At 41.1% G+C, this 12767-nt stretch overlaps 1 protein-coding gene across 1 annotated transcript in view; it reads right to left on the minus strand.

The window, feature by feature from the left end:
* LOC104506298 (protein arginine N-methyltransferase 8) overlaps nt 1-9165 on the minus strand; it is a gene marked incomplete at its 3' end in the record, with an annotated part of 28427 nt that extends 19262 nt beyond the window's left edge. The window contains exons 1-2 of the mRNA XM_010147204.1: nt 8981-9165; nt 4403-4558 (exon numbers count right to left, since the gene is read on the minus strand). Of these exons, the coding sequence (XP_010145506.1) occupies nt 4403-4558; nt 8981-9061 (237 nt within the window). The remainder of the gene's footprint in view (nt 1-4402; nt 4559-8980) is intronic.
* Between the last annotated feature and the right edge of the window lie 3602 nt (nt 9166-12767).

The following is a 12767-nucleotide window of genomic DNA, read 5'->3' on the forward strand; positions in this document are numbered from 1 at the left end:
GCTCCTTAAGATGTCTGACTCGATGGCCTAGACATAAGACAAAATTGGCATATAGAAAGGAACATCAGACTGCCAGTTCAGGGAGTCAAAGGAAGAAATGCCTTGGGGAGAACCCCTTCCTTTTTCTCTATTCTGCTGCTTCTTCCATTACTGTAAGCTCTATAGACTATAATGCCCTGTCTATACTTAAAGCCATTATAACATACTCAGTTTTCCTACCTCTGTTCACATCTGTCTGATATTTTCAATTTCGTTGCCCATGCTTTCTACTTGTTTTGGATAATTTTTAAACAAAGCATGAGTATGTATGTGTTTGGAGGTGGCTTTCCTCCAACATTTCTAAAGAAAAAGATGGAAAGAAATAAAAAGTTCTACTTCATGGATAACTGTAAGTTTCCAAAATTCAGCTTCATTCTCAAAGGTAAAATAATACAAAAATAACACTCAAATGTTCGAGGAATGAAGATATATTTCAGAACATAAACTTACTTTAGGGTGGCTAAAGCTGTTTGTCTCTGTTTTGACTTACTCTATACTGTGGTACAATTTTATTTTAAAAAGCAACTCATTTCAGAAAAAAAAAATACTGAATTCTGTAGGTGAAGAAATCAGAAAAAAAAAATCACTGTTGTCAGATTTTTTCCTCCAGTTCCCTTTCAAGTCAGTGATCTGCTCAAATTTGGCCAATTATACAAAGCATTTGGATTTTATGAAAACCGTGTGTTCCAATAAAATATATCTGTACCTCAGTTTACAGTCATAGAATGGTTTGGGTTGGAAGGGACCTTAAAGATCATCCAGTTCCAACCCCCCTGCCATGGGCAGGGACACCTTCCACTAGACCAGGTTGCTCCAAGCCACATCCAGCCTGGCCTTGGACACTTCCAGGGATGGGGCATCCACAGCTTCTCTGGGCAACCTGTTCCAGTGCCTCCCCACCCTCTCCGTGAAGAACTTCCTCCTGATATCCGATCTAAATCTACCCTCTTTCAGTTTAAAACCATTGCGCCTTGTCCTGTCTCTATAGGCCCTGTTAAAAAGTCTTTCTTTGCCTTTCTTATAAGCTCCTTTAATATATTGAAAGGCTGCAGTAAGGTATCCCTGGAGTAAGTAAGGTCCCAGGCTGAACCACCCCAACTGTCTCAGCTTTTCTTCACAGGAGAGGTGTTCCATCCCTCATCATATTCGTGGCCCTTCTCTGGACAAGGTCCAACAGGTCCATGTCCTTCTTTTGTTGGGGGCCCCAGAGCTGGACACAGTACTCCAGGTGGGGTATCACCAGGGTGGTGTATCTCCTTTCTCAACCTGCTGCCAACACTTCTTTTTATGCAGCTTGGGGTATGATTGGCCTTCTGACCAGTAAAGCACACACTGCTGGATCATATCTCATTTTCCATCCACTAGTATCCCCAGTCCTTCTCTGCAGGGCTGCTCTCAATCAATTCATCACCCAGTCTGTACTGACATTGGGGATTGCCCTGATTCAAGTGCAGGACCTTGCATTTGCTGAATTTCATGAGGTTCATACTGGTCCACTTCTCAAGCCTGTCAAGGTCCCTCTGGATGGCATCTTTTCCCTCAAGTATATCAACTACACCACTCAGCTTTGTGTTATCTACAAACTTGCTAAGGGTGAAGTAAATCCCACTACCTATGTCATTAATGAAGATGTTAAATGCTAGTGATCCCAGTAAGGACCCTCGAGGGACCCTTGAGTTTCTTCAACTGTGTGTGTATATTCATCATTACTTTCATTGCACTTTTCAGTCTTCAGTCTAATGCTATGAATGACTCCTCTTTTACTGAGGTCTTTTTCTGAAATAGTTGCCACATTCTACATTTCCTTTTCCCCTGGCCTGTCTCCTCATCACCACCTTTTTATCCAAATCAGCTAACACCTGACATGTGCCTTCATTTTATGTGTCTGTTTAGGTAATTCTTTCCTACACTGTCTCGTTTGTCTGAAAATACCACAGAATTCACATAGTTCTAGTGCAGTGATTGCCTTGAATTTTGTATGACTAAACTCAGCAGGTGAATCTAGGTTTCAAGGGATCATTGAATGCATTTTTCTGTCCCTCACTCACCCCTCCCAAGCACCACCAGCCACATACAATTCTATCTCCACATGCCTTGAAGAGGTTCCCCCAATGCAACAGCTATCTTCAACTATCTAAAAAGGGCTTGCAGAGAAACTACAATTAAACTCTTCCCTGACGTGCATAGTGACACAACAAAAGGGAATAATCCTGATCTGCAGCAAGGGAAATTCCAGGGCTTGTAGCATTGGAATAGATGATGAGAGAGGATTTAGAGTCTCCATCCTTGGAGAGTTTCCAATGTGGACTGGACAAAGTCCTGAGTAACCTGATATGTTTTTAAACTTATGTCTGCTTTGAGAAGGATGTTGGATTATGTATTTCCACAATTACCCTAAACTAAACCTTTCTGACTCAGTGATTCTGATGCACACCTCTTGAAGACCCAGAGATGATTTTAGCTGTTAGCTGAGGTAGTGGCAATGAACAAGTTCCAACAGTGAGTAAGAGGGGATAAGAAGAACCACACAGGGTAGTGGATTAATTTGAACCAGAAGGAGGTCAAGAGTAAGAAAGAGGAGAGTGATTTCAGTGGCACTGTAGTCAGAAAACCAACACTCTGCATTTGTCAAAAGCTCCCACAACATACTACTTGAAAAATAACATCTAACTGTAGAGAACAAACTGGAACATCTCAGCTCTAGGTAATAACTCCTGGCAAATGTTTGCTTTTTAAAAAGAATGCTCTGTTTCCATTGGCATTCTTTGGCAATAGGACCAAAAATCTGAATTTGACTGTAAGATTGCCATTGCCAGATCTCTGAAATATCTGCTTTTCCAACACATACAATTCTGCAGCTTGCTGAGTGACAGGGTTCATGATGAGGTAGCTCATGTAACGAGAAGGTCAAAACTAGACTGTAGCAGAAGAGTTTCACACTTAAGTGAGTTCCTTTGAGAGATACGTTTTCTGGATAGCACACCTCCCAGCTTCAGTGCTGACCAGTCCATGGGTGAGCGGACACTAGTGTGCCACTGAGCACTGTACCTCAGCCTGGGGTACAGCCTGAACTTTAGAGAAGTCCAAAGCGATAGAAAAAAAACACCACCATCAATCCTGTGGAAAAGCATTTACTTTTCTTTTACTGGGTGAATTGTCTGCCAGTGAGCTGGCTCACTGTAGAATCAGATAAGCACCAGTGCCAGCACAAGGGAAGGAGGAAGACCATATGGCCAGGATCTGGGAGATAGGAAGGTGGGAGCACAGCAACATCATTTTGTATATGCTTATACTTTTACAGCACTGCAACATCCTTGCGTGAGACCTGCATTCCTGAATCGGAGAAGCCTACAGGTTTATTCTCCCTGAGGCTTTCAGATAATAAATTGTGTACCTGGTTTACAAGAAATACATTCTATCTGCCAATTCTCTGTATTAAGTTTCACGCTTGAACTCCAAAACTTTAGCAATCATTTCTGATGTCAGCTATCTACACTTCCATGCTCTAGTCTGATACTCGGATGAGGCACTCAGAACTAACATTGGATCTTGAAAATACAAGCCTGAGATTGGAACAGGAGTCCTTGCATTTCATGTATCCTTACCAGTAATAAAGATGCACAGTTTAGATGCTCAGTGACATCAGTGTCTTCAAATGCACAGGCGTAGCCAACTATGTTTTAGTAAACAATTTTATCAAAGATGTACACAGAAAAACAGAATCTAGTTCCCCTTTTCTATGCTTTATTGTGTCTGCAGTGCAAACAGAGGTCCAAAGCAAAAATAAATTGTATTTGCCATTTTAGGGTCAGTACAAATAACTCTGAGTATACTTAGGAAGCAGATCTATGCTCTGACTAATGACCTCTCACAGAGAAGTGCACATTCATGGTCCTAAAGTTCAACACATTTAAAGTAATCATTCCCTTCTGGCTCTGAAAAGTGTTACTGTTGGCACACTTTCTTGCATGATTTGCTGAGTGGTAATGTACAGGGAAAAATGTATTAAAGAAATTTGTTTCCAAGACTACAGAACTGCAAAACCGAAGAATTTTTAAAAGCAAGATAGTTCCATTGATTCCTCTGAGTAGGAGTGAGTCCCTTTAACATTTTTTGCAGCCAAGAAGAAATGTGGATGTGTACCATATCACCAAAAATTCCACACAAGAAAAGACGTGGTATCTAGGTGGCACACTACTGCAGGTCACAGAAAGCAACAGCACTCCACTGAAGTCACAGTAAATCAAGCCATAAAAGACACTGGAGAGAAACATTTCAAACCGAGTCAGAAAATTATAAATCATCAAGCCAAATTCTCAGGTAACATGTACAAACTCAGAACATTAGGAAAAAGTCCTCTTACCCCGTATACCTTCTTGGCGCCTGCCTTTGCAGCAAACATAGAGAGGATTCCCGTGCCACTTCCAACATCGAGGACAATCTTATCTTTAAAAACATGTTTATTGTGATACATTGAGTTTCTATAGGTTAATGTGCGCACTTCATCTTTTAACATTTCCTGTGATTAAAAAAAAGCATTGTGTTATTATTTGAAGTTCTTACATGCATTCAACAGTGCTGCTGAATGCATTCCCTTATTATAATTTAAGCATTATTAATGCACAGCCCAAAGAGCTTTTCAAGTACTTTTTGGTACACATATCTAAGCAACTGTAAAATGCTGCCTACTTAGAACTGAACTATTAAGAAGCAGCATGATGTCCTTTGTACAATTTGATTTCACTAAATATTACTTCACTGTTAAATTGACAACCAGAATGTAATCTAACCACAGCACCGCTTTAGACATAGAGAGAAGCCATACAGAAAACCCAGCTTTCCTTTTCTCCTAAACCATGCACAGCCTAGAGCCTCAGCACAGGGACCTTCTGAGGTTCCCCTTTGAACACAAAAGAAATCATTCCATAAACCTTTATAAGACAGCAGTCTTAGTCTTGCCCACAGTGATACAGGAAGTCCATTGCATACCTTAGAGAAACTGTGCTGCATGGTACTCCCTTACCATTCTCTGCTCACTCATTTATATGACCAGTTTCCAGAAGATGTTAATGTGTAACTTAGACCTCTATCTCATTATTTAAAGTTGTCATTGTTAGGTGTTAATTTTTGCTTCATTGATAGCAGCAATACAAGCATTTTATTCCATTGACACCTTGCTCTCAAGTGTGCCATATATCAGTCAAACTATATCAAGAAAGAACACTGAGATTAAAATCCAAGTGCCATTTTTAGGGAAAGTGTAGGTCATTCAATACACACTTTAATTTTCCTAAAATGCTTCTGTTAAGTCTAGAAAGCTGAACTTTCACTTACAGTACTGCCATTATTTCATAGTTTAAGCGAATGAGTTTTTGAAATTCAGGATAAAAAGTATCAGTTCCCTGCCCACCAGTAGGAAGTACAGGTACACTGGATCATTACATGTATCAGTTGCTCACTTACCTGTCTTGGCAGGAGAATAAAAGGGCATTTTTGTCATCATAAAGCATGTCTTGGTATCAGGCAAAGAAAGAGGCAAAGGAACAGTCCACCAACACTGGAAAAGTGATGGAGCATACCCTCATGGAAATATTAAGGACAGGTAGGTGATTGAGAGTGTTCAATATTGATTTGACTGGCCATCTGACAGCTTTCTATGGTGTCATAACAGGCTCTGTGGATGAGGGAAAAGGAGTGGATGCTTGTTTATCTTGCCTTTAGCAAGACTTTCAACATTGTTTCCCATAACATCCTCTTTGAAAAACGGATGAAATGTAGGTTACATAAATGGACAGTGAAGTGGACTGAAAACCGATTGAACTGCTGCTCTCAAAATGTGATCAGCAGCACAAAGTCCACCTGGAGGCCAGTGACTAGTGCTGTTCCCCCAGGAGTCAATACTGGTGCCAGTATAGACGGATACCTTCAATAATAACCTGGATGATGGGACAGAGTGCAATCTCAGCAAGTTTGCAGTTGATAGAAAACTGGGAGGAGTGGCTCATTCACCACATGGTTGTGCTGCAAATCAGAGGGACCTCAACAACCTGAAGAAAGAACTGACAGGAATCTCAAGAAAGTCAACAAATCGAAATGCCAAGTCCTGCACGTGGGGAGGAATAACCTTATGTACTAGCATAGGCTGAGGACTGTCTGTCTGGAAAGCAGTGTTTGCCAAAAATTACCTTGGGAATTTGGTGGACAGCAGTTTGAACATGAGCCGACAATATGCCTTTGCACCATTTTCGGCTGCACTAAAAAAAGCATCACCAGCAGGTCAAGGGAGGGGGTTCAACACTGGTGAGACCACACCTAGGGTCCTGTGTCCAGTTCTGGGTTTCCTAGGACAAGAGATGTTGAGGCAGATCCAGTGAAGGCCCATGAAGATGATTAAGGGATTGGAGCATCCGATATGTGAGGTGAGATCGACAGAGCTAGGATTGTTCACCCTAGAGAAGGCTCAGGGGTGTATATCAATGCGCATAAATACTTGTTGAGTGGAGGAGGAAAGAAGGCAGACACATATGCTTCATATGGTAACCAATTAGAGAATAAGAGGCACAAATGACATGAACAGGTTTTTTAGAGCCTTTTCCAATCAGGTTTTAAATATGTCCAAGTACGGAGGCTCCATAGGCAGCACTTTACCAACCTCCCAGTAAAGAATATTTTTTTCCAGTTAAATTTGCTCCCATGACTTCAACCAGCTCCTTGAGCCCTGGTGGAGACAGCCCATCAGAACCCTGAGACTTATGTGTCCGATTTGTTTATGTGATCCTTCTCCGTCAAGGGCAACTCTTCCTCACTTCAGACTTTGCCACTCATCTTAGGGACCTGGGACTCCTGAAGGCAAGCCTTACCAGTAAAACCAGAACTGAAGAAGGCTCTCTGTCACACTGATTTTTCAGAAAAGATGTAAGACCTTCCCTCATAATGCTACCTCTGGGTACTTCCATTCTTGTGTGCTTACACTTGGGGTGGATCCCTTCTGCCCTCTTTATTGACTGACTGTGAGGTCTTGTCCACACCACCCTGCATCCTTCTCTTACCAATTCAGTCTACCACCTCCCCATGTATCTGGGGGTCATCATCTCTTTCCTCTATCATCGTTAGCTTAGAAGTCTCCTCACCAGGTGGTCCAACATGCTGGCAAAGAGGCTTTTGGCCTGGTTTGTCAGGTGGATTCTAGTACTTCCTAGCAGACCTCAATCCTCAGAGGTTCCTTCCAGTAGACATAAAAGCTGAAAACTTGTCATTGACACCAGCTGCACAATCAGTTGTGGTCCTGCAGGAGCACTTCTCAAGTCCTTATTTGCACTGTTAGAATTCAGGCAAAAAAACACCTGGCACAACCTGCTGTTGAACATCATTCTAAGAGCCGTGCAGTCACACTTGATATGCTCCAGGTCTCATTGGTGCTCGTGTGGAAGAGCAGCAGTAGTAATCCAAGGCTGGTCTAAGGGCTAGACAAATATCAGTAGCCCCTCCAAATGCCTAGACAGCAGGTCAGGTCAGCAGCAGATGGTGGTGTCTGACTCCTGAAGGAGAGAGTCTTCCCCTACTATCACCTGTTGCTTCCTTCAAGTGATTTGCATGGCTAAAGGCCAACTGGTTCTGATGTTTCCTGACAGAACTTCCTGCCCTTCATCTACAAGGAAGGCATTGAACCTATTCCATCACTCTAGAGATCTACAGGTGGATCAGGAGCCTTCCTCCTGTTGCCAAAATTCACAAGTTTCCAGCCTTCACCAGCAGAGAAGTCTCCACTTCCAAACCTGCTAAGTACAGACTGTGACCATCCCTCCTTTGTACAATTGAGGATTTAGGCTCTTGTACCTTCAAGATCTTGGATAGGATCCAGTCAGCCTCTTTCTCATGTCCCTGATGCTACAAAGTCTGCCAACCTCCTCTAGCAGTTCCTTTACTTGTTGACACAGATTGTCTATCATTGAACACCTCTTGCAGGCAAGGAGGCAACCTCCCACTTCCCAGCCTCAGCAAGAGGCCTCAGGTACTCCCTGAGACCTACAGAGCTGCCACCTTCCATCAGGAGCTCAATCTCATTTGAGGTCTTTGATGTGTCTTCAATATTTGTCTCCTTCCCACTCAATTGTTCCTCTATCTTTTTCCACTCTTGGACTGAATTTCTGAATGCCACACCGGCAAGCTGTAATTGGCAGACAGAAATCTTCTATTTATGTATACGGACGACAAACAACAGAGTAATGTAAATAGATATTGTTTGTTATGTGGTTTGTGAGAAGTGCCACTGATTTCACAGTTGGCCTTTTTGCATCCTACTCTTTAAGATCCCATCCTCTTGGGTCATGTAAATATAAGATATTAGTGTCTTCTTTAGAATCGGTCTACAGTCAACTTTTTGATGGCAAGTATGGTGCATTGTATATTTTGAATTCTTTTCAGGAGTATATTTACTGGAGGCTACTGAGCTATATGTTCCCATTAACACAGCATCGGCATTCAAGTAACATGCCAGGAGCCAAGAAATTACTTGACTTCTCAGGTCAGTTTAATACCTTTTCTGCTGGCATCTGTGTTCAAATATGCAATAGAACTAAAGATTTAAGTTAGGAATAAGGTAGTTTCTGTGTGTGATTGGGTTAGTTTGCAGTCCTCAAATGCACTAAATTGATGCATTCATGAAGATTATCACTGTACAGACAGCTCAAATAAGCTCTGGGGAGAACTCACATGCGTAAGGATCTAAATGGGACAGGGGTTTTGAGTACAGGTCTCTAGAGAAGTGGGTCTTATTTTTGGCACTTAACCAGATTATACTATCTTCTGAGGAAAGGCAAAGGAGCAAGTGGAAGTGGGATAATTAATTAATTAATCAAATGAAACATCATTATTATTGTTATTGTTATTATTGCTATTATGTTGTTGAAGTAATAATTGCAGCAATAAAAGTAAGTATTACCTCATGAATTCCAAAGTGAGCATAAGAATCAAAGTAATAATCCCTGGATGTCATCTCTTCTGGATTGATGAGCTTTGCCATCTTGCCTCGGCCTGGGCAGCTTGGTTGCAATGGGACATGTATGACAGATTGAACTGGTTTTGGAACAACAATAGGCTGAGGAGGCTGGGATGGGATGGGGCAAACCTAGGAGAACATGGAATATTGTTAAGAGGCATCATTAAAAGAAAACATGTCTATTTCTAGCAGAGTGATATTATTGTAACTAGCTAACAAATAGTAAGACCAAAGACACCTGGGGTATCATAAGTGAAATTTAGGCTGCCTTCTGTTCCTGGCTTTTTAACTTACTTGCTTTGTCTTGGAAAATTTCCTTAATGGCTTTTTCCTTGATGTTCCTCTGCAGGCCAGTGCAAAGTAATGGCAAATTATTGGTGTTGGCTGAAGTGAGTGGCTCCAAACACAAGTCAATTAAGAGCTAGGTTTTCTCTTTTAGTGTCTTTCTGCCAAACTGCCACCGTTTTGTGAAAGGTAAGTTGTGATAAATAGTTCCCCTGCAAAGAAGAGCTCGTAATCAAAGGCTTTTGAATACAGTGTTGCCAAGAAGGACAGGATTCACAATAGTTTCTTAATTGTTTCTTAATTGTCAGGTAATGTAGCTGGCTGCATTGATGAGGTAGGTCTGAGAATGTTCACAGTATCTGAAACTCCCTGACACTATCTGACAGTCACTCAGCATGTCCAGAACACACTGTAGGATGCTGTGTGTGGCATATGTGATCCTTCAGTTTCCTGTTGATGGGAGAGGCAAGAGTTACGTGTTACCAACACCCTGGCCCACTGCACTTCTTCTTCCTTTCATATTGCATCTCCAACACCAAAATTTCAACAGAGCCAGAATGCTTACACCCCCTTGACTCAGATTTGACACCTGTAGCATCTAAGACAGAAGATAGAATGTTTCACAAACATGAGACACAGATCACAATCTGGCCCATAAGTACATCTACATCTTTCACCCTTAACATGAAGCAGGATGATGAAAACTGAAAGAAAGACTGAACAAGACGCTACAGCTTCCCACGTACAGAAATTTACCTGAAAATTATGGGTCAACAACTTCATATATTAAGAAGGTTAATCCTACTTAAAATATGTTCCCTCTTGTACTTTTTTTTTCCCCCCCCACTGTTAGTAGTTTCCCAGTGGGGACCAGATTTGCCTGACCCTCTCCTAGATACTTTCACGAAGTTCACTCTACCTTCTATAGCTGGATATTGCGAGACATCAATCCCTTCTTGTACTCTCTGAATAGCATCATTTAGCCTAGTTCAGTTCACTTCAATAAAACAAAACAAAACAAAACAAACACCCAACACATTGTTTCCCATCTTCATTTGAAGATTTAAATGTGTCATCTTTGGCTGGTTTCTTTGGTCCATCTGTGAAAAACGAATACTAGTGGTTTATATATTCTGTAACACCTTTAATCCCCAAAGATCCAGAAGTGCTTTATTTGTATGTCTTTTATATTTCTGATGGTTTTGACTTTTATCCCCTCAGCCACTTCATCTCCCACCCAGAATATAATTGTTCCCAACTGGTATTTGTATTTCCGTCCTGTCCAGTTTTAAAAAGTCCGTCCGCATTCAGTTATCTTAATAAACTATTTCATTGTCTGTTCATTGCAAGCACCACCTTGACGGCTCATTTCGTCAAGGTGTTGCTTGTAATACTCAGCATTAAAATTTAATCCTGATACTTTTAGTTATGTACTTGAGGTTACATCCTAACATTTCTCTCCACTGGTGAACACATTATCAAATTTTTGCAGTTACCTTGCCCTGTAGCCCTTTCTGTGTTTGTCTGCTGGATTACAAAGACTAAAATTGTGGATGTATGGAAGTTTGTTTTAATTTAAAATGAACTATGTAAGGTCTTCCGCTTTTCTCCTAAATCTTGTCCTCCACATCATTTTACCAGCAAAATACAACATATTAATTATGTATAACACTCACTGAACTCTTTATTCTGATCCTGTCTTAGCTAAGAAGGTCTCCAGAAACAACATAGTACAATCACAGACAATTGCTCAGAAGTTACCTTCTGGAGAGGAGATCTTTCGTTTTTTGTCAATGAAACCAAAGGGGTATTAGCATTCCTATTGCTGTCAAACTAGAAATTCAGATATGGTTTGCTGTACAATAAGAATTATTTTTTACAGGAAAAGAGACTGGTCTTGAAGGCGAATCTTCTGAGTGTCAGGCAACATTGGTTCTACTTCTGGCTGCATGGAATTTGTGTAGGCAGGGCTGTTAGAACAATGCTTATTCTGATTAAAGGTACAGGATAAAACTAAATTCAGCAACTCAGTCCAGGAAAGTTGACCGAATGATTTTGTTTGGTGTAAACATTGTTCTGTCATAGTCTGCAAGACAGCTGAATTCTGATACAGCCAAGGAGTGGTAAGATAACTTTTATTAAGCTACTGACCCTTGTGAATGTATTAGACATGGGACTCACAATACTTTTCAGGTTTACCTGAAGTACTTGAAGACTTAGTGCTCTCAACTGTCCACCTACATCTCTGCCAGAGACTACATATCTTACAAAGAGGAAGAAGTAGGAGGTCTGCTTCTCAGCTGCCTTAGTTTGTAGCCAAGCAGCCCGTGGTAAAATGTGTTGATGGTGTTTGTATGACAAAGTTAGGTGGTGAATACCACCGTGTGTTCACACTGCTGATCCTGTGCTATGGGTATCATGGTCTCATGCAAAAGGGGTAACAGAAAACCAGGCAGGGGCCGTGATCTTCTCAGCCCGCAGCACTCTGCCACGGGGACCTTAAATCAGCTGTTTCATTTCTGGTTTAGGCATAGTAGCTCAATACTAGCCTTTCAAATTAAAATTATGTATTTATTTGCAACATCTGTAATACTCACTGCTATAATTTCTCTTTGCAGCACTGTAATTCTGAAACTCCAAGGCAAGGCCACAATTGCAAGAATAATTTGTGAGTGGGGCTCAGGAAATCCCTCTGTCATAGATTTGCTATAGACACTGTGAACAATCCTAGCCAAGAGTAACTCATGTCCTGGGACAACAAATACCTAGAACATATAAATACAGTGGATGATTGTGAAATAAAGAAATGTAATGAAAGCTATTATTTGTATCAGAAACAATACTCTTCACAGAGTCTCCCAGCTCTGTGCTTGCTAAACTAGAAATAACTAAGCTTTTAGGGATATGGTTTAACTGCTTTAGGAGAAAACATGCCTCAAAGAGAAAAGCTATCAAGGATAGACAGCTTCCTGTATTCTTTCCAGAACCAAAAAGAATCCTTGATATGATTTACAGGCTCAGCACATATATACACCCTACCTGTCAGAAACAACTTACCCTTTCAATAACACCTGAAAGGGGAAAGCATCTGGGCTGGGGCTAAACCTCACACCATTGAAAAGAATCTAACAAATCATATCTGAATAAACCATGTTTATTGCAAATCCAGATTCCAGCCAGCTTAATACAGTTCCAGAACACTGGACCCTGCTAATAGAGATGAAGTTTGAAAGAATGCAAGCAGCTGCCTCAGAATCCATTCATCACTGTGCTAGACAGGCAGCCCTCTATTTTTCCGTCTCCCATCTGCTACCGAATATAGACTTGGATGGCCTGAAGGATCTGAGAAACAATCTTTTTCTACCATTGGTAGGGGATTTAGGTCCTGTTGCTCTGTAATATTTCAAAACTTAAAGGAAATTAGGGAAATATTTTCCTACTTTTA

The sequence above is a fragment of the Eurypyga helias genome, unplaced genomic scaffold, assembly GCF_000690775.1.
Source record: "Eurypyga helias isolate BGI_N326 unplaced genomic scaffold, ASM69077v1 scaffold14492, whole genome shotgun sequence".
Lineage (NCBI taxonomy): Eukaryota > Metazoa > Chordata > Aves > Eurypygiformes > Eurypygidae > Eurypyga > Eurypyga helias.